Consider the following 19,048-nt stretch of genomic DNA (forward strand, 5'->3'; position numbering starts at 1 on the left):
ACCGGTTATATTAGTTTATGAAAATCCACCTTTAAACACACATCTACAGAAACAGATCAGCTTCTGAAATGCAAATCTCAAAAAAAGTCAAATCAAATCATCCAAATTCCTGGAATAATCCATCAAATATTATCACTTGGACAAAACGTACTACAGGAGTTACACATTCAGTATTGTGCAAAAATCACAACAAATTCTAATAATGACCAAACATATTCCAAAACCTTGGCGCATGTTAAAAAAAAAAAAAAAAGTAAATATGGTCAAATGCACCGATAAATGTAAAACGTGACCCATGTGTCGTATATCTACTGAGTAAACCTGCAAACCAACTGGTGTCTGGTGTTGGATCTGATAAAAATAGAAAAAAAAAAAAAAAAGATAAATACAAATATATGTTCATTTCAACCCAAAAACAACAAACCTAGAGGTGGAATAAGACTTTAGCTCAGAACTGAACTCCAGAATTTTCCATATATCCATAAAACCAACTGAACTCGCAAGTTTTAAATAACAATTGGAACACCCTCAGAGTTCAAATCAACACTCATCAACTCTAGAAAATTAACACTGCTTCAACTGGTGGTGTCTATAGAAAAAAGAAAAATACATATATTTATATTTTCATTTCAAACCTACAAAAACTACAAAGATAAAGGTGGAATAAGTACACTACAAACGTCCATACATGCGACAGATAATATATGATAAAACCTCTGAAATCTCAGAATAATGACGAACTCTATCAAAGCGTTAATCTAAATCACAGGTGTCAAACATGTGGCCCGGGGGCCAAATCTGGCCCGCCAAAGGGTCCGGTCTGGCCCTTGGGATGAATTTGTGAAATGCAAAAATTACACTAAGATATGAACAATCCTTTTAGTTCAGGTTCCACATTCAGACCAATTCAATCTCATAATAACCTATAAATACTCACAACTCCAAATTTTTCTCTATGTAAATGTAAATGTTTCATGTATTTTCACTAAAACAAAGTATAATTTTGCAAAAAATCTGAATAACCTGAACAAATATGAACAACCTGAAATGTCTGAAGAGAAGTAAGTACAATTTTAACAATATTCTGTCTGTTATTAAATGTTTTGTGTATTTGTAGATCCACTGTGATCTGTACGTTATACTGTGCATGTGGAAATGATAAACTAAAGCATAATAGTGTTAAAATTACACTTTTTTTTTTGTTTGTTCATGTTATTCACATTGTTTGAAAGGATAGTTTGTAGATGTAATAATTTTCATAATGAAATTTTACTTTTTTCACTGAAAACACAGAGAAAAGTTTAGACTTGACATTATTTATATATTATTATGTTATTATTTTACTGGTTCGGCCCACTGCAGATCAAATTTAACTGAATGTGGCCCCTGAACTAAAATGAGTTTGACACCCCTGCTCTAAATAAACAGACGCAAACAGAAAAAAATATGAAAATATAGCACGACACTGATACTGATGAAGACATCTTACACTGATACTGATATTGGCTGATATATATTGGTGGATCCTTAGGGATGTAATGATTACCGGTATAACGATAAACCACGGTAAAATTCCTGACAGTTAGTATTACTGTTTAAATTGTAATTATCATGATAACCATGTTTGATTACTGCACATTGAAAGACAAAGAAAGAAAGAGAGAGAGAGAGAGAGAGAGAGAGACTATCTATTTATCTATGAAAAAGAAACTAAAACTGAAACTTCATATGGAAAATGGTCAAACAATGGCTGTCAGGTGCCATCTTTAATGCACATTTGTACGTTTGATGTTTACATGTCGTCTAAAATTTGCTTAGAGCTCTTATTTGTGTCTTTGTGCATAAGAAATCAATCTAAGTGAATCCCCAAAGGAACTTTGTGTTGGTAAATGCAACTTATGCAAATTTACAGGATTTCAGTTCTGTTCAACATGTTGATGCTCATTTGAACTATGTTTTCAGCTCAAAAATGTCCAATTTCATCACAATTAATGCTATATTTTCATGTCACAAATGGCCAAGTTAGATTTAAACTGAATCTACTTGAAAAACAAATATTCTATTCTTTTAGATTCCCCAGTTTTTCTTACCAGATTCTCTCCTACAAATCACATGTTTTATTTTTACAGGTTCAATCTGGAGTATGGTGCTGATCCATCCTGCTTATGTTACGCCAATACATACATGAAGAATGTCACATGTCACTTTTTAAATCAACAGTTTTCTAATAATAAGCATTTTTATAAAGAAATAACAATTCTATATTGTTATTTCCTCTTTAGTCTGATGATAAACTATACAATAAATAATTGTGATCCTAGTTTTTGCACAGGGATCATTAGTGTAAACGCTGACATGTCTGCAGAGCATCAGTATGATGGGATCCACAACAACCATGTCACATCCGTCCACTGACACATTTTGTATTTTTGTGTCAACTGTTATTGTTTTAGATCCACAATACTAACATTATGAATAAGAGGAGAATTAGCAATAGTAAGTCTATAAGTTTATTACTGATAATGTACTGATACTGACCAGAGCATCATGGGTAATGTCATGTCCGTCCACCAGCAAAAGTTTTCACATACACGTGCTATTCAAAATCCAGTATTTATGAAAATAGAGCTTCCACTGTCAAATAATATCAGTAGTCTGTGCACAAATGGATTAGCATTATTTCAACACAGTTCTATGCATTTCTTACAACTTTTTTTTTTTTTTTTTGACAAAAATGGCCACTCATTTGACCCCCTAGGGAAATTTTAGCTGATATTAATATTTGAATGTTTCTGCCAACAGAAAGTACATTGTGCCTATTATTTTATTAGTCTTTTTGTCTTTTGTTTTTTTTGTTTTTTTTCAAAATACAACGTGGTTAAATGATTTCAGTGTGTGCATTAGTACTTTGTGAACATTTTGAGCACATTTCAACAACACCATAATAATAATGATAACCGTGATAATTTTAGTCACAATAACCATGATACAAAATTTTCATATCGTTACATCCCCATGCATCCCTAAGAATAACTCAATCAATCTAATTCTATTTATTTAGCAGCACATCATAACAAAAGTTATCTCATGACACTTTACATTTAGAGCTGGTCAAAAACTAGACTAAAACCAACAGAATCCTCCTGGAGCAAACACTTGGTGACAGTGGAAGGAAAAATAGAATAAAATAGAATAAAACAGAAATAGAAAAGTGGATAAAAAAAAAAAAAAATACATCTGAGCACATGCAGATTCATCGCCCGCTCTAGTTCTGATATTTCAGTCTTATGTCTGTCTAATGTTTCTGTAAAACAGGAACCTTGGTGCATGGTTAAATAAAGGAGGAGCCTAAATATCATCACCTTCTGAAAATAACAGCCCCAGGTTTTCAATAAATGAGTAAAGGAGATTTTTTTTTGTTTTTTAGAAAAACTGAAAAATTATGACTAAGGCCATTATTTTAATAAGGTGATGATGGTAAAATGCACATTTATGAGCAAAATGTGAAGAGTAAACACATTTACAGAAGCCAGCAGAATCCTCCAAGAGCAAACACTTGGTGACAGTGGAAGGAAAAATAGAATAAAATAGAAAGAGAAAAATTGATAAAAAAAATTACATCTGAGTACATGCAGATTCATCGCCTGCTCTCGTTCTGACATTTCATTTATTTCTGTCTAATGTTCCTATAAAACAGTCACTCATTTCATATTTTAATATTCCAAAACCTTGGTGCATGGTTAAATAAAGGAGGAGCCTAAATATCATCACCTTCTGAAAATAATGGCCCAAGGTTTTCAATAAAAGAGTATAGGAGATTTTTTTTTTATTTTTTTTTAGAAAAACCTAAAAATTATTACTAAGGCCATTATTTTAATAAGGTGATGATGCAAAATGTGATGAGTAAACCTGTAAACAACTGGTGTCTGATGTTGTATGTGAAGAAAATAAAAGGAGAAATAAATATGTTTGATCATTTTAAACAAAAACAACCAAACTAGAGGTGGAATAAGACTGTAGAACAGAAGTGAGCACTAGAAATGTCCATAAATATTATAGATATGATGTTATTGTGCATTTGAGTCAATTCATCCTGATGATGATGATGATGATGATGATGATGGATGTGATCTTCATCCTCCAGACACTAAACACCTTCATCATCCTCATGTAAAACTTGGTTAGCATGAGGCCACACACACACACACACACACACACACACACTGGAGTTGAACTGTTGTTTACCACTAAACACCTGTTTGTGGGTTCGGGCCGGTGCAGACCCCGGATCCGCCTCAGACCCGGTCCCCTGCCCCCCCTCCCGGAGCCCACTGCGGTCCGGTGTCCGCGTCTGACGCTAACATCCGCGGACACGCAGGTGCCGCCGGAATTAGCCCCGACACGGAGCGGCTGCAGCGGGAATGCAGCAGCCCGAACCGCCGCCCCGAACCCCGGGTTCCGGTGGGTCTGCCCCCGGATCCCGGCCCCGGACTCACCGGTCCTCTGCGCTTCAGGGAGACGTTCTTCCACAGCAGGAGGTGCAGCTGGTGCAGGAAGCCCATTTTCACTGGGACTCGGTCCAGATCTGGTCTCTAAATTTGCATTCCGCCGGTGGCCTGCAGGAGAAGACTGGGTTAAAGGCGGATCTCAGAGGGGTTCCGTCCCATTCCGGTCCGGACCGACACGACCCACCACCGCGTTTGGCCTCGTTCAGTCAGCCCGGCGCAGGGGAGCTGTTTCCCGGTGAGGAGCTGCTCCTGCTCCGCCTGTCATCCTCCGACTGACGCTGGAGCTCCGGGTCCGGGAGGCGGGAGGAGGGAGGCGGAATGCTCCTCCGAGGCGGAGCGGGGGAGAGCCGAGCACGGAGCCGGAGACCCGGACCGGGACCAGGATCTGGATCTGGACTTCCGGATCAGAGGCAGACGACAAAATAAAAGCCCTAAGAAGAGACACGGACACACGGACAGGAGCCTGGAGTGTGGAGGGGAGGAGGACCAGGAACCAGGACCAGGACCAGGGAGGAGGACCAGGACCAGGGAGGAGGAGCAGGAACCAGGACCAGGGAGGAGGAGCAGGAACCAGGACCAGGACCAGGGAGGAGGACCAGGACCAGGACCAGGACCAGGGAGGAGGAGCAGGAACCAGGACCAGGGAGGAGGACCAGGACCAGGACCAGGGAGGAGGAGCAGGAACCAGGACCAGGACCAGGGAGGAGGACCAGGACCAGGACCAGGGAGGAGGACCAGGACCAGGACCAGGACCAGGGAGGAGGACCAGGACCAGGACCAGGACCAGGGAGGAGGACCAGGACCAGGACCAGGGAGGAGGAGCAGGAACCAGGACCAGGGAGGAGGACCAGGACCAGGGAGGAGGAGCAGGAACCAGGACCAGGGAGGAGGACCAGGACCAGGACCAGGGAGGAGGACCAGGACCAGGACCAGGACCAGGACCAGGGAGGAGGAGCAGGACCAGGGAGGAGGAGCAGAGGGATGGACATGATGTCATAGTACACACACAGAGTACACACAGTACACACAGAGTATTTATAAGTACACACAGTACACACACAGTACACACAGAGTATTTATAAGTACACACAGTACACACAGAGTATTTATAAGTACACACAGTACACACACAGTACACAGAGTATTTATAAGTACACACAGTACACACAGAGTATTTATAAGTACACACATAGTACACACACAGTACACACAGAGTATTTATAAATAAACACAGTACACACACAGTACACAGAGTATTTATAAGTACACACAGTACACACACAGTACACAGAGTATTTATAAGTACACACAGTACACACAGAGTATTTATAAGTACACACATAGTACACACACAGTACACACAGAGTATTTATAAATAAACACAGTACACACACAGTACACAGAGTATTTATAAGTACACACAGTACACACAGAGTATTTATAAGTCCACACATAGTACACACAGTACACACATAGTACACACACAGTACATGCAGAGTACACACACAGTACATGCAGAGTACACACACAGTACATACACAGTACACACATAGTACTCACAGAATACACACACCGTACACATAGTACACACAGAGTACACACAGAGTACTTATACAGTACAAACACAGTACACACAGTACACACACAGTACACACATAGTACTCACAGAGTACACACCCAGTACACACATAGTACTTATACAGTACACACAGAGTACACACATAGTACTCATAGTCCACACATAGCACACACAGTACACACAGAGTACTCATCGTACACACAGAGTAGTCACATAGTACTCACAGTACACACACAGTACTCACACAGTACACACATAGTACATATACAGTACATACATCGTACACACATAGTACTCACACAGTACACACACAGTACATATATAGTACACACAGAGTAGTCACATAGTACTCACAGTACACACAGTACTCACACAGTACACACATAGTACTCACAGTACAGACAGTACACACGTAGTACTCACACAGTACACACATAGTACTCACAGTACAGACAGTACACACGTAGTACTCGCACAGTACACACATAGTACTCACAGTACACACACAGTACTCACAGTACACACATAGTACTCACAGTACACACACAGTGCTCACGCAGTACACAGATAGTACACACAATACACACATAGTACACACATAGTACTCACACAGTACCCGCCAAGTACTCACACAGTATCAGAGTATTGAAATGAATGTAATGAAATACTAAGTACTCACCACTATATCAGAATAATGAAATACGTATATAAATATTCATCTAGTATCCACCAATATTTCAGAATATTCACCAATATGTCAGAGTAATGAAATACTTCATTAAAGTACTCACTAGTATCTCAAAGTATTCACCTAGTCTTTTAAAGTATTCACCCACTATTTCAAAGTATTCATCCAGTGTTTTGAAGTATCTCCAGGTATTTACCCAGTACCTAAAAGTATTCGCCTAGTAAAGTATTCAGTTAGACTCTTAAATATTTTAACAGTATTCACCCAGTATCTTTAAGTATTTCAAGTATCTGAGAATAATGACGTGATTTAATAAAATAAAAGACAAATAACTTTATGAAAATCATCACCTGGATCTCAGAATGAAATCTTCTGAAACAATGAAATGAAAATATTCACTCATCTTCTGAAAATGACACGTTCTATCAAAGTAAAATAACGACTCAATATTTCAAGATGTTGAAATTTAATCAAAATGAAATAAAGTGTGTCTAAAACTAATGAAATACTGCATCAAAGGAAGGTTTAATTTCTAAATATGATTTTTTTTTTAAACTCTGCTGATGAGTCTATCCCACAATTTTAACTCAATATCTGAAAAATAATAAAATACTTTATTCAAAATAACAGATGAGTCAGTATCTAAACATTTTGATGCAGTTTTTACAAAAATAATGAAACTTTTTCTCAAAACATTAATGTTATTGGGACACCTTTATATTTAAATAGTGTCAAAAGTTTGGGGGTTTTTTTTTAGGTCATTTTATAATAATGCGTCGTTATTTTTGAAATTTTCCATTATTTCAGTTAAGTTTGTCAATATTTTAAAAAGTTTTCTCATTGTTTCCATTAAGTTTCTTTTGCTTTTGATGAAGTTTCTCATTATTTAATATTTCTTCTTCTTTATTGTCATTATTATTTTTGTCTTATTTTGCTTTTTACATTAAATGACCTTTTACTGTCTTTTATTTTGCATTTACAGGCTTCTATCAAAATAAAATAACAACTCAATATTTCAAGATGTTGAAATTTAATCCAAATGAAACAAAGATTGTGTCTAAAACTGATGAAATACTGCATCAAAGGAAGGCTTAATTTTTAAATATGATTAAAAAAAAACTCTGCTGATGAGTCTATCCCACAATTTTAACTCAGTATCTGAAAAATAATAAAATACTTTATTCAAAATAAAAGATGAGTCAGTATCTAAACATTTTGATGCAGTTTTTACAAAAAATAATGAAACTTTTTCTCAAAACATTAATGTTATAGGGACACCTTTATATTTAAATAGTGTCAAAAGTTTGGGGTTTTTTGGGTCATTTTATGATAATGTGTCGTTATTTTGATAATTTTCCATTATTTCAATAAAGCTTGTCAATATTTTTAAAAGGTTTCTCATTGTTTCCATTAAGTTTCTTATGCTTTTGGTGAAGTTTCTCATTAACCCTCTGGTATCCAGGTGTGCTTTTTAGGCACACTTTGCACTTCCTGTTAAAAAACTTCATATTATTTTTCACAATTTAAATAAGGTTAGAATTAAAAAGTTGTCCATTTGTGCATGATCTTTAAAATTCTGGCCACCAACTAAAATTTGCACATTGTAAACAAAAGAAAATTACAAGACGAGCATCTGTCTCCAAAATGTGCCTAAAACGCACTATTTCTTCCATGATAACCACTGTTTTTGATCCAAAAGCCATTAAGGCATAAATCCTGCTTTTACTGAGATCTGGGCTTCATTTGAGAGGTGAGGGTCTAAATCAATTTATTAACGTTGTTAATGTTGCTGTTAATCATTGACGTATGCCAGGCTGCAAAAATCAAATAATATGTAATCCAATTTTTATGTAGTATTTTGAAAAAAAAACATATTTTGTGTTTTTTGCATCAAAAAATGTAGTGACATCATGATGAAAAGAGATCATTTAAAGGGTTAAAAAAAAAATCTAAAATGAATGATTATTTAATATGTATGATTAGGGCTGACCTTGATTTACAAAAATGAAATCAATTAGAGCAGAAAGATAAATCAATATATAATATTTAATAGTTTGATTTATAGGTGTGCATTTTTCACACACTTGGTGACAGATGCTAGTATTTTTGAACATTTGACCTAGCGCCAAAAATAATAATGCAAATTAACCAATGTTGGAGTTAATCACTGACATATGCCAGGATGAAAAAATCAAATAATATGTGATCCACTTTTTATGTAGTATATTGAAAAAAAATATATTTTTTTTTCACCCCCCCCCCCCCCCCCAAAAAAAGTGGTTTGTTTACATTACAAACACAGCATTTAAAGGGTTAAAAAATGTGACAATTATTGAGTATTTGGTATTTTTATTTATGGCTCAAGTTGATTAAATAGAAAAACGTGTAAAATAATTTTTTTAAAAATTGTATGAAAATTTTTTTTGACATTATTTCACAGGTGTACCAAAAAGGCCCACTTGGAGCTTAGTAAGGGCCTTGGTGGACGGGATACCAGAGGGTTATTTCATGTTTCTTCTTCTTCTTCATTGTCGTTGTTATTATTTTTGTCTTACTTTGCTTTTTACATTAACTGACCTTTTACTGTCTCTTATTTTGCGTTTCCAGGCTTCTCCCTTAATGCATGTTGAGTCAAATAAACATAAATAACCTGAACGACAGCCTTATTTCTCCTTTCTCTATCTCTGCACTTTTGTAACTCTTGAACTTGCTGTGACTCTGTTAAATCTGGCCTCTGTCCTGGTGCCGTCCCATTGGCTGATTCCCCTCCCGTGCCCCGCGCAGGAGGATCTCCTCGTCCAGATGTTGTGCCTATTTGGACAGATTTCGGGAGCTTTAGTGCAAATTTGAAAAGCGGTGAGATTGACAGGCCTCCAGGATTGCAAGGTCACCAGAACCGTTTCCAAGTAGGGCTTATTTTCAACAGGGCAGCGAAATGAGAGGGCTGCTGGGAAATGTGTCTGGGCCCGTCAGGGTCACGTACAGACGAACGCAGATGGACTTTTAAGTGGATCTGCAGGAAAAAGACAGTGTAATGTTACAGACTCACCTTAACCCTTTCATGCATGAATTATGAGAACATTAATCAAGATTTTTTTCTTTATTCCTCTTTGGGCATTAAAAAACAATGCTATTTGTTTGTTTGTTTGTTTGTTTGTTTGTGTATTTATTTATTTATTTATTTATTTAATGAAGCTATTTTTCATGGAGTTGCAAAAATGTCCACCAAGCTGGACACCATGTGCTTAATGTTTGAAGCAAAGAAACATGTATTTACTGATATACTGTGTGAAAACTTGAAATAAAAACATTAAATGCTGCTAATTTGATGTTTTCTCACATTTTAACATATACTACAAACAAAAAGTTATGGATATTTTTAATTATTGGGCTATTTTTTTCAGTTGGGATTCTTGCACAACGCTTTTTACTTTTTTGTGTGAACTGAATTGAAACACATTTTTTTTAATGACCAGACATAGTTTTATTTACAAATGGCAAAAATGACAAAAAAAAAAAGACATAGTTATAAGTTACACATGTGAATCACAACTTATAGATCACAGTGGATCTACAAATACACAAAACATTTAGTCAGAGGCAGAATATTGGTCAAATTCCACTTACTCCTCTTAAGATATTTCAGGTTGTTCATATTTGTTCAGGTTATTCACTTTTTTTTTTTTTTTTTTATAAAAGGCTAGTCTGTAAATGTAAACATTTTTGTGTAATTTTACTTTTTTAAAACTAAAACAAAGAGAAAAGTTAGCTTTTTTCATTATTTATAAGTTATTATGATAGTATTTTACTGGTCTGACCCACTTTAGATTGAAATGACCTAAAATGATTTTAACATCCTTGATTGTTCATATCTTCAGTGTCATTTCTGCATTTCATGAATTCATCCCACAGGCCGGATTGGACACTTTGGTGGGCTGGTTTTGGCCCCCAGGCCACACGTTTGACACCTGCGTTCTAAGCACTCCTGTGTACTTTTTTGGAAATTTTCGTCCAAACCCCCCCACCCCCACCCTGAAAGTTACTTTTTTAACTCTGAAAATCCACATTTTTCGCAACTTTCACAGCTTCTCCACTCTTTTGTCCAGTGCAATGTATAAATATGTTCATATGGGCCATTTAATGATCTGTCAGTGCCATATTGTATGGTAAGAGTACTTTGTACTATGAGAAGTCTAATGTCAAGCTCATGTTGGAGGTTAAAGGTCACCAAAATGACTAGTTTTTTTTTTTTAAATCATACATTCCGACATTTTATCAAATATATCCTCAGTTCTCCTTCTTCTGGTTTCCTGGTGGGATCCCCCAAGGCCTTTGGGCCTTTAAAGACACATTACAGACTAAATATTACAACATGTACATTCCATTTGAATTTACCACCATTAGTGTGGCAGGAAACACTAGCACTTCATTCATTCATTCATTCATTACCTGAACCTGCTTTAACCTCACTAGGGTCACAGGGGTCACTTGGAGCCTATCCCAGCTACTTATGGGCGAAGGCAGGGTCTTTGGATGGTGGGAGGAGCCAGAGTACCAGAGAGAACCCACACAGACATGGGGAGAACATGCAAACTCCACACAGAGAGGTTCCACCCCCATGGACTGGTGCTGGAATTGAACCCAGGACCTCCTGTCTGTGAGGCACCAGGTCCATCCACTGCACCACCGTGTCACCCCAGGACATATTCATGTAAATGTCAAAGTCATGTGAAACTACCGTTTGTTCTTTTTGACACGTCCATATGGAGAATACATGAGTAAATAGTTGTGTTTAATGTGTCTTATTGAACGTCAGTTGTTTGTGGTCAGTAGATGTGTTCTGAGGAGAGAACCTGAGCCCAACATGTGGAAGAACCCACATTAACAGCTTCATTCCATCAAATACACATTTTGGACCATTTGGGTGACCTTTGACCTAGAATTTGACCTTGACTCTACACCTTTTGTAGTGCAAAGCACTCTGAAGACATGACACGTCTCACAATAAACATTTAAGGCCCAGCATGAGCAGACTGTTACTTTATCAAAAGAAGAAAATCTGGGCTAAAGTTGAATCTGAAAATTTTCCTGAAATAACCCCGTCCCCCCAGTTCTATGCTGTAGTGATATACTGATGTAATGATAAACTCTCACCAGCAGGGGGCAGTCTGGTACCAGAACACACTTAGTACCAAAACCACCAATGAAGCAACCCTATGTATATGAATCTCAATTCACCCCTTGGCCCCTCCCCCTCCATTTTGCACCTTCATGTGAAGGGGCAGTGGTTTCCAAACTTTTTTGGCTCATGACCCCATTTTAACATCACAAATTTCTGGCGACCCCAGACATTTTTTTTGCTAAGATTAATTTGTTTTTGATCGTTTGTTGTTTTCTCTACTATGTTGCAAATAAACATTAATTTTAGAGGACATTTAGTCTATATAATGTATATTATTATGGACAGAGGCAGAAAATCCAGGTGTAGATTACTGCACAAAGGGAGAATTTGATTTTCCTTGTCAGGATATGTACAGTCAGTCCAGCCTGGATTTCCAAGGCTGACAATTAATACTGAACAAACAAGAACTCAAACTATGAATTATGAAAGAGCTGCAGCATCTGAAACTGACCACAATGAACATCTGACAGATAAACAGAACCACAGTGCTGCAGTTTCAGCTTCAGTTTGTCTTTTCTGGATTGGGATTGTCTCTGTCAACTCACCATACACTTTTTATTGGTAATTTTTTCTTTACTTGTATCAATTACTAGAAATTTCAGGTGATCCCATTTGAATTGCAGGCAACCCCACGTGGGGTCCCGACCCCAAGGTTGAAAAACACTGGACTAAGGGCTAATTCCTCAGGACCACACTACAAACAGAGGGGTATGAGAAATGTCTGACAATTCTGTTCAAATTATCGACAAGATGGAGGTAAACACAGCAGAAAAGTCATACTCAAGAATCTCAACATTTAGAAAAAGACCATAAACTTCAAATGTCTTCGAAATGTTACCGCTTACACCTCTAATAATCAAACTCACCTGTGTAGAAGAAACTCTTTCGTTTCATCATCAAACTTCATTCTTTACGTTTACGACTGGGTCCAGTGGAGAAAACAACAGCTTCTATTTTTATCACTTCTTTTCTTTGGCTCTGACTGTTGTTTCTTTCAGTTCTCATCCTCAACTCAGCCATGTTAGTTTTTGTCACCATGTTAAACTGGCAGAGTGACTCACTACTCCCTCTAGTGGTCACACCCCACCCCCACCCGGCCCCTCACTATAAATAAATCCACTTCCTGTCTGTACACTCCAATACACTGGCATCTTTGGCAGAACTTCACAGCTCTTTATTCTAAGCACTGATGATAATTTTAGATCATTTTTAATATTTGAAAGTACAAATATTACATTTAACTCCTTTAAAGGTCCACTGTCAGTATTTTGTTACAAAACCCTCACATATCTGTATTTTCCTTGAATATTTATTTTTCTGACTTTTTACTCTTAGTGATCAGAAAGCTGTTGATTTTCCAAGGCTGTCTACAAAAATAACTCAACTCTTACACTGGTCAACAACAAATTTATTGTTTAAGTTTTTGGAGCTGATTTAGGATCATTTTGGTGTGCTGAGTCCAAAAATCACATGAATTTTGCTCAATCAGGTCAACTTTCTGAACTATGCTACATATTGGCTTTTTAACATTTTTGCTTACATTTATGGGCATTTTCACATCATATGATACAAAATTCTTTCATATTTCTTGCAATAAACGAGTTCTGAAGATTTGACTTTTGCCAATTTATGATTAATGTTTTTTTTTAATATTACAGGTGAATGAAATGGCTTCGACTAGAAGATCTTGCAAAAATAAGCCTGACGTATTCTGCTACATCTGCGCTGAATACACCATTGTACCTAACAGGAATCAAGTCACGAGTTTCATAAAGTGTGCTTACCATCTATCTTATTTTGGTATTAATTATTATATTTTGTGAGAAGATCAAATTTTTCAAAAATCAAATTAGCAAAAAAACCTGACCTGATTGAGAAAAACAGAATTCATTTTTGGATTTAGCGGTGCAAAATGGTCCTAATTCAGTTGAAAAAACCTAGACAACTTGCAAAAAACATTTTTTTGTAACCCAGTGTTATCATTCTTTTTTTTTTTTATAACACTGCAATATATAATGCATTATACTATTATATTTTACTGTTTGACTGATTGTGTACTGCACTTCGGCTGACTGTGTTGTTTTTAAAGTGATTTTTAAATAAAGTTGAGTTGAGTTACAGACTGTACAATACAATAGACTTGTATTCTATCTAAATTTATGCATTTTAAAGCATATATTTTATAATGATGAACTTCCTCCTGTCCTGACAAATAGACTTTGCTCTACATTTTTCTTGTTAGAATCTGGTTGTTCTACTCTAAAGAATGAATTTAAGCCTCAAAAACTGTACTAATTCTAGTTCTTTATAAATCTGCAGACAGTTAGTATTCTGAATTTACTGCAGAAGGGAGGGATATAAAATAAATTAAGTAGAAATACAAGATTAGTCATTAAAATCTGATGTAAATGTGTCAAATTAGGTTTAGGTTTCTTTTTTTGTATTTTATTTTTTAAAATTCTATTTATTTGCACATCATTATCAGCAAGAGAACAACATTCAAACAAGTATCATCATTGTGTAGAAGAGGATAGAAGCCAAAAAAGACTTACGTGAATACTTCCCTGGAAATAAACAATACACAGGAAGAAGAAGAAAAACAACAACAAACAAACAAACAAACAAACAAACAAACAAACAAACAAAAAGAACTAAAAATATGATATAACTGAAATAATAATTTAAAGTTTCTAAAGGAATTAACCTTAAAATGTTGTTAAAGAGTCTGTCCTTTCCTTTTCCACCCAGTCATAGGTATCATCTGTCTTATTCTCAAAAACTATGTGGACATTTATTGATAAATTTTTCTTTAAAAGCTCCAGAGTTAATCAAATCTATCTTCCTTCTGTGGGAATCAGATCCTGTGCTGCCCTCTAGTGGATTTACTTCATTACAGCCTTGTTATGGTGTTCTGATGACTTGTACCAGGGGTGTCAAACTCATTTCAGTTCAGGGGCCACATACAGCCTAACATGATCTAAAGTGGGACGGACCAGTAAAATGATATAAATAATAGGATAAGAACTTATAAATAATGTCAACTCCAAAGTTTTTTCTCTGTTTTTGAATGAAAAAAAAGTAAAATTCCATTATGAAAATGTTTACACCTACGAACCGTACTTGAACATAACACGAACAAATATGAACAACCTGAAAATTCTTAAGAAAAAAGTGCGATGTTTACAATGCTATGCCTAAGCTGATCATTTAAACACGTGCGTCACAACTTAAAGATTTAGTAACAGACACAATATTCTTAAAATTCTACATACTTCTCTTAAGACATTTCAGATTGTTCATATTTGTTCGGGTTCTTCATATTTTTTGTAAAAGGATAGTCTGTAAATGTAACTTTTTTTTCTAATTTTACTTTTTTTATATTAAAACAAAGAGGAAAATTTGCAGTTTTCATTATTTATAGGTTATTATGATAATATTTTACTAGTCTGATTCACTTTAGATTTAGTTGACCTAAAATGATTTCAACATCCTCGATTATTAATATCTTCGGCGTAATTTTTGTATTTCACAAATTCATCCTAGGGGCCAGACTGGACCCTTTGGTGGGCTGGTTTTGGCCCCCAGGCTGAATGTTTGATACCTGTGACTTATACAAATAACAAATTGAACCAATTTTTTCCTCTTTTCACAATATTTTGTCTTGAAACGTTCACTATGAAACCCCAAAAGTTGTTGCTAGTATTAGTAAAACTTCCACTTTGCAAGGAATGATGATTGCTTTAAAACCTGCAAAAAAAAATAAAAAGACCACAAAATGTTAATACAAAAAAAGAAAAATGTTATAGCCTTACGAATGATGTTGACCAAATACTGTGTGAACAATGTGGTCAGTATTTATCCTCCTCTGACTGGATGGTAAGAGCAAAACTATTACTGATACAACTTAATCGACAGTCTTTGAGTCATGCCAATAAAGCTCATTTGAATGGAACTGAACTGTTAATCCATGTGAGGTAGAATGTTTTATGACCCCACAATAGCTGACGGAGGAGAGGAAAATGATTTGGTCTCGGACATGTTTAAAAATCTTTCTTCAAGTTGGACTTTTCCAAAAAAGTCGGACATCATGAGGAGAGGCCGGTCAACCCCGACGCAAGCTAGCTGGTCTAGTGGACGTTCTCTGAGCTCTCTGGGGGGGGGGCGCTGATCTGCCTTGGCGGAGATCTGTGTTCTACGAGTACTTTTCTAGTTACCTCCACCGAGTGTAATGGCAGAGGTTATGTTTTCATCAGGGTTTCTCTGTCTGTTTGTTTGTTTGTCTGTTTGTTAGCAAGATAACTCAAAAAGTTATGGAGGGATTTGGATGAAATTTTCAGGAAATGTTGATACTGGCACAAAGAACAAATGATTGAATTTGGGTGGTGAAGGGGGGCAGGGGGGTGGACTGATCTGCCTTGGCGGAGGTCTGCGCTCTGAGTGCTTTTCTAGTTTGTTTGTTTGTCTGTTAGCAAGATAACTCAAAACGTTAAGGACGGATTTTCAGGAAATGTTGATACTCGCACAAGAAACGAATGATTAAATTTTGGTGTTGATTGGGGGGTGGGGGCATGGGGGGGAAGAGATCTGTCATGGCAGAGGTCTGCCCTCTCCGAGTGCTTTTCTTGTTAAATTTTGGTGTTGATTGGGGGGTTGTTTATTTGTCTGTTTGTTAGCAAGATAACTTAAAACATTATGGAGAGATTTTGATGAAATTTTCAGGAAATGTTGATACTGGCACAAGGAACAAATGATTAAGTTTTGGTGGTGAATGGGGGGGGGCTGACTTGATGGAGGTCTGCAGTCTTCGAGTGCTTTTCTAGTTACCTCCATCAAGTCTAACGGCAGAGGTTATGTTTTCATTGGGGTTTGTTTGTTTGTTTGTCTGTCTGTTTGTTAGCAAGATAACTCAAATAGTTATGGATGGATTTTCATGAAATTTTCAGGAAATGTTGACACTGGCACAAGGAAGAAATGATTAAATTTTGGTGGTGATTGTGGGGTAGGGGGGGACTGATCTGCCTTGGCGGAGGCCTGAGCTCTGAGTGCTTTTCTAGTTTGTTTGTTTTTCTGTTAGCAAGATAACTCAAAACATTATGAACAGATTTTCAGGAAATTTTCAGGAAATGTTGATACTCGCACAAGGAACGAATGATTAACTTTTGGTGTTGATCGGGGGGAGGGGGGGATTTTGTTTGTTTGTCTGTTTGTTAGCAAGATAATTTAAAACATTATGGAGGAATTTTGATGAAATTTTTTTAGGAAATGTTGATACTGGCACAAGGAACAAATGATTAAGTTTTGGTGGTGAAAGGGTGAATGGGGGGGGGGGGGGGGGGGCTGATCTGCGTTGGCGGAGGTCTGCACTCTTCAAGTGCTTTTCTAGTTACCTCCACCAAGTGTAACGGCGGAGGTTATGTTTTCATTGGGGTTTCTCTGTCAGTCTGTCTGTTAGCAAGATAACTCAAAAAATTATGGACGGATTTTCAGGAAATTTTCAGGAAACATTTTTTGTTGTTGTTTTTTTTCTTTTAACTTGTCTTGTCCAGCATCCTAACAGCAGAATGGTAGACTAGCTCCTTTTGGTGCTGAACAAATTTGCTTTGCTAAAGGAAACTTCAGAAAGTATATGAAACTCCCCTTGATATTCTACTGTGTTTATTATGAGTTTTGTTGAACCACATTTTGATGCCGGGGGGCGGGGGGCAGCAGAAGAAGGTGGCAAAGACCCTCACAAGAAAATATCAACAATACAAACAATAACAACCATGGTGATGATTATAATGGTAACAATAACTACAACCACAACTGAGTAACCTGAGCAGAAGAGAAAGAAAAAAAACCAAAACAAACAAACGAAACTACAATAAAATAAAATACATAAGACCTATTACATGATGAATATAAGAAAAGAAAGCATGAACAGAACATCATACACCACGTTCGCCCAAATAATACTAGTATAACAAATCCACACAACATCCGTTGTTCACATGAATCTGCTGTGACAGAGTGAGTGCATCAGAGTAAAGCAAAGACAAGAAGGAAATGTTGATACTGGCACAAGGAACAAAGGATTAAATATTAGTGGTGGTGGGGGGGACTGATCTGCCCCCGAGTGCTTTTCTAATTTTTAAATATTTCCGTCTCTTCAGGGATAGTGGGGGTTGCCAGTCATTTTGGGGGCTTGTGAGTGTCAAAGTTTTGGAACCTTTAAGCTAGAATATGATTTACTAAGCTGATCCCCAACCAAGAAATGAAAAAAATAAGGGTGTGACTGTTTTTGATCGATGCAATTGTGCTTTCTTGTTATGCTGGTTAAAAAAAAAAGAAGAAGCAGAAGATAATGAAAGCAGAAAAATACAGTAAAGAAGATGTTAGAAGATGTGAGTAAAAGCAGAGTATCGATAGAAATGAATCATAAAAGTGTGGGAGGTTTGAAAACTGTGGCTGTTTTTGCTTGAAGCTGTCAAATTAAACATGATCTGGCAAAGTCGTCAGTTACGATGTGGTGGATGCCTGTCGGAGCTGTAACCTGTGCCCCTTTTCTCTGCAGAGCTGTGCTGAACAGGAACAGGAAGACCAGCCTGTGGTTCAGAAACTGAAAATCTACTGTTGTTTTTCAGGGTGGCAGTGGCTGGTTGCATCATAAAAGGCGGTTTGAACAGGTAGATAAATGAGTGTGGAGCTGGGTGGCACAGTGGCACCCACACCACAGACCTGAGAACAAACACACCCTGGTACTGTCAACCCCCCCATGACAGAAACAGCTCTGCACAACTGACTGAGCATGATTTTTTTCCCCCTCAACTTTATTGAAAATATTCAGGTGTACAAAACATATACATTTTGAACAAACAAACACCAAGATGTCAAAAAGCAAAAGCATTTGAGCAAATACATTTAAGAAAAAAAGGCATAGATTTAAAGACACAAGGCAGAATAGACAAATAATAGTATAAAAAAAAACAATATATCTAACAAAATTAAAGAAATAAATGCTTCAGAGAGTTCAGTCTATTTTAAAGAATTCTTTATAAATTGTTAAGGTACTAGTGCTTTTTTTTGTTAAAGATAAATTCCAAAGATTTAAT

The 19,048-nt window shown here is 36.7% G+C and overlaps 1 protein-coding gene across 1 annotated transcript in view; it reads right to left on the reverse strand.

Moving 5' to 3' along the window:
* Positions 1–4,934, reverse strand: part of LOC115425577 (ATP-binding cassette sub-family A member 2-like) — a 160,873-nt gene extending 155,939 nt beyond the window's left edge. The window contains exon 1 of the mRNA XM_030143207.1: positions 4,497–4,934. Coding sequence (XP_029999067.1) covers positions 4,497–4,562 — 66 coding nt within the window. The 5' untranslated portion in view covers positions 4,563–4,934. The remainder of the gene's footprint in view (positions 1–4,496) is intronic.
* Positions 4,935–19,048: the final 14,114 nt, after the last annotated feature.

The sequence above is a fragment of the Sphaeramia orbicularis genome, chromosome 9, assembly GCF_902148855.1.
Source record: "Sphaeramia orbicularis chromosome 9, fSphaOr1.1, whole genome shotgun sequence".
In the NCBI taxonomy this organism is placed as follows: domain Eukaryota; kingdom Metazoa; phylum Chordata; class Actinopteri; order Kurtiformes; family Apogonidae; genus Sphaeramia; species Sphaeramia orbicularis.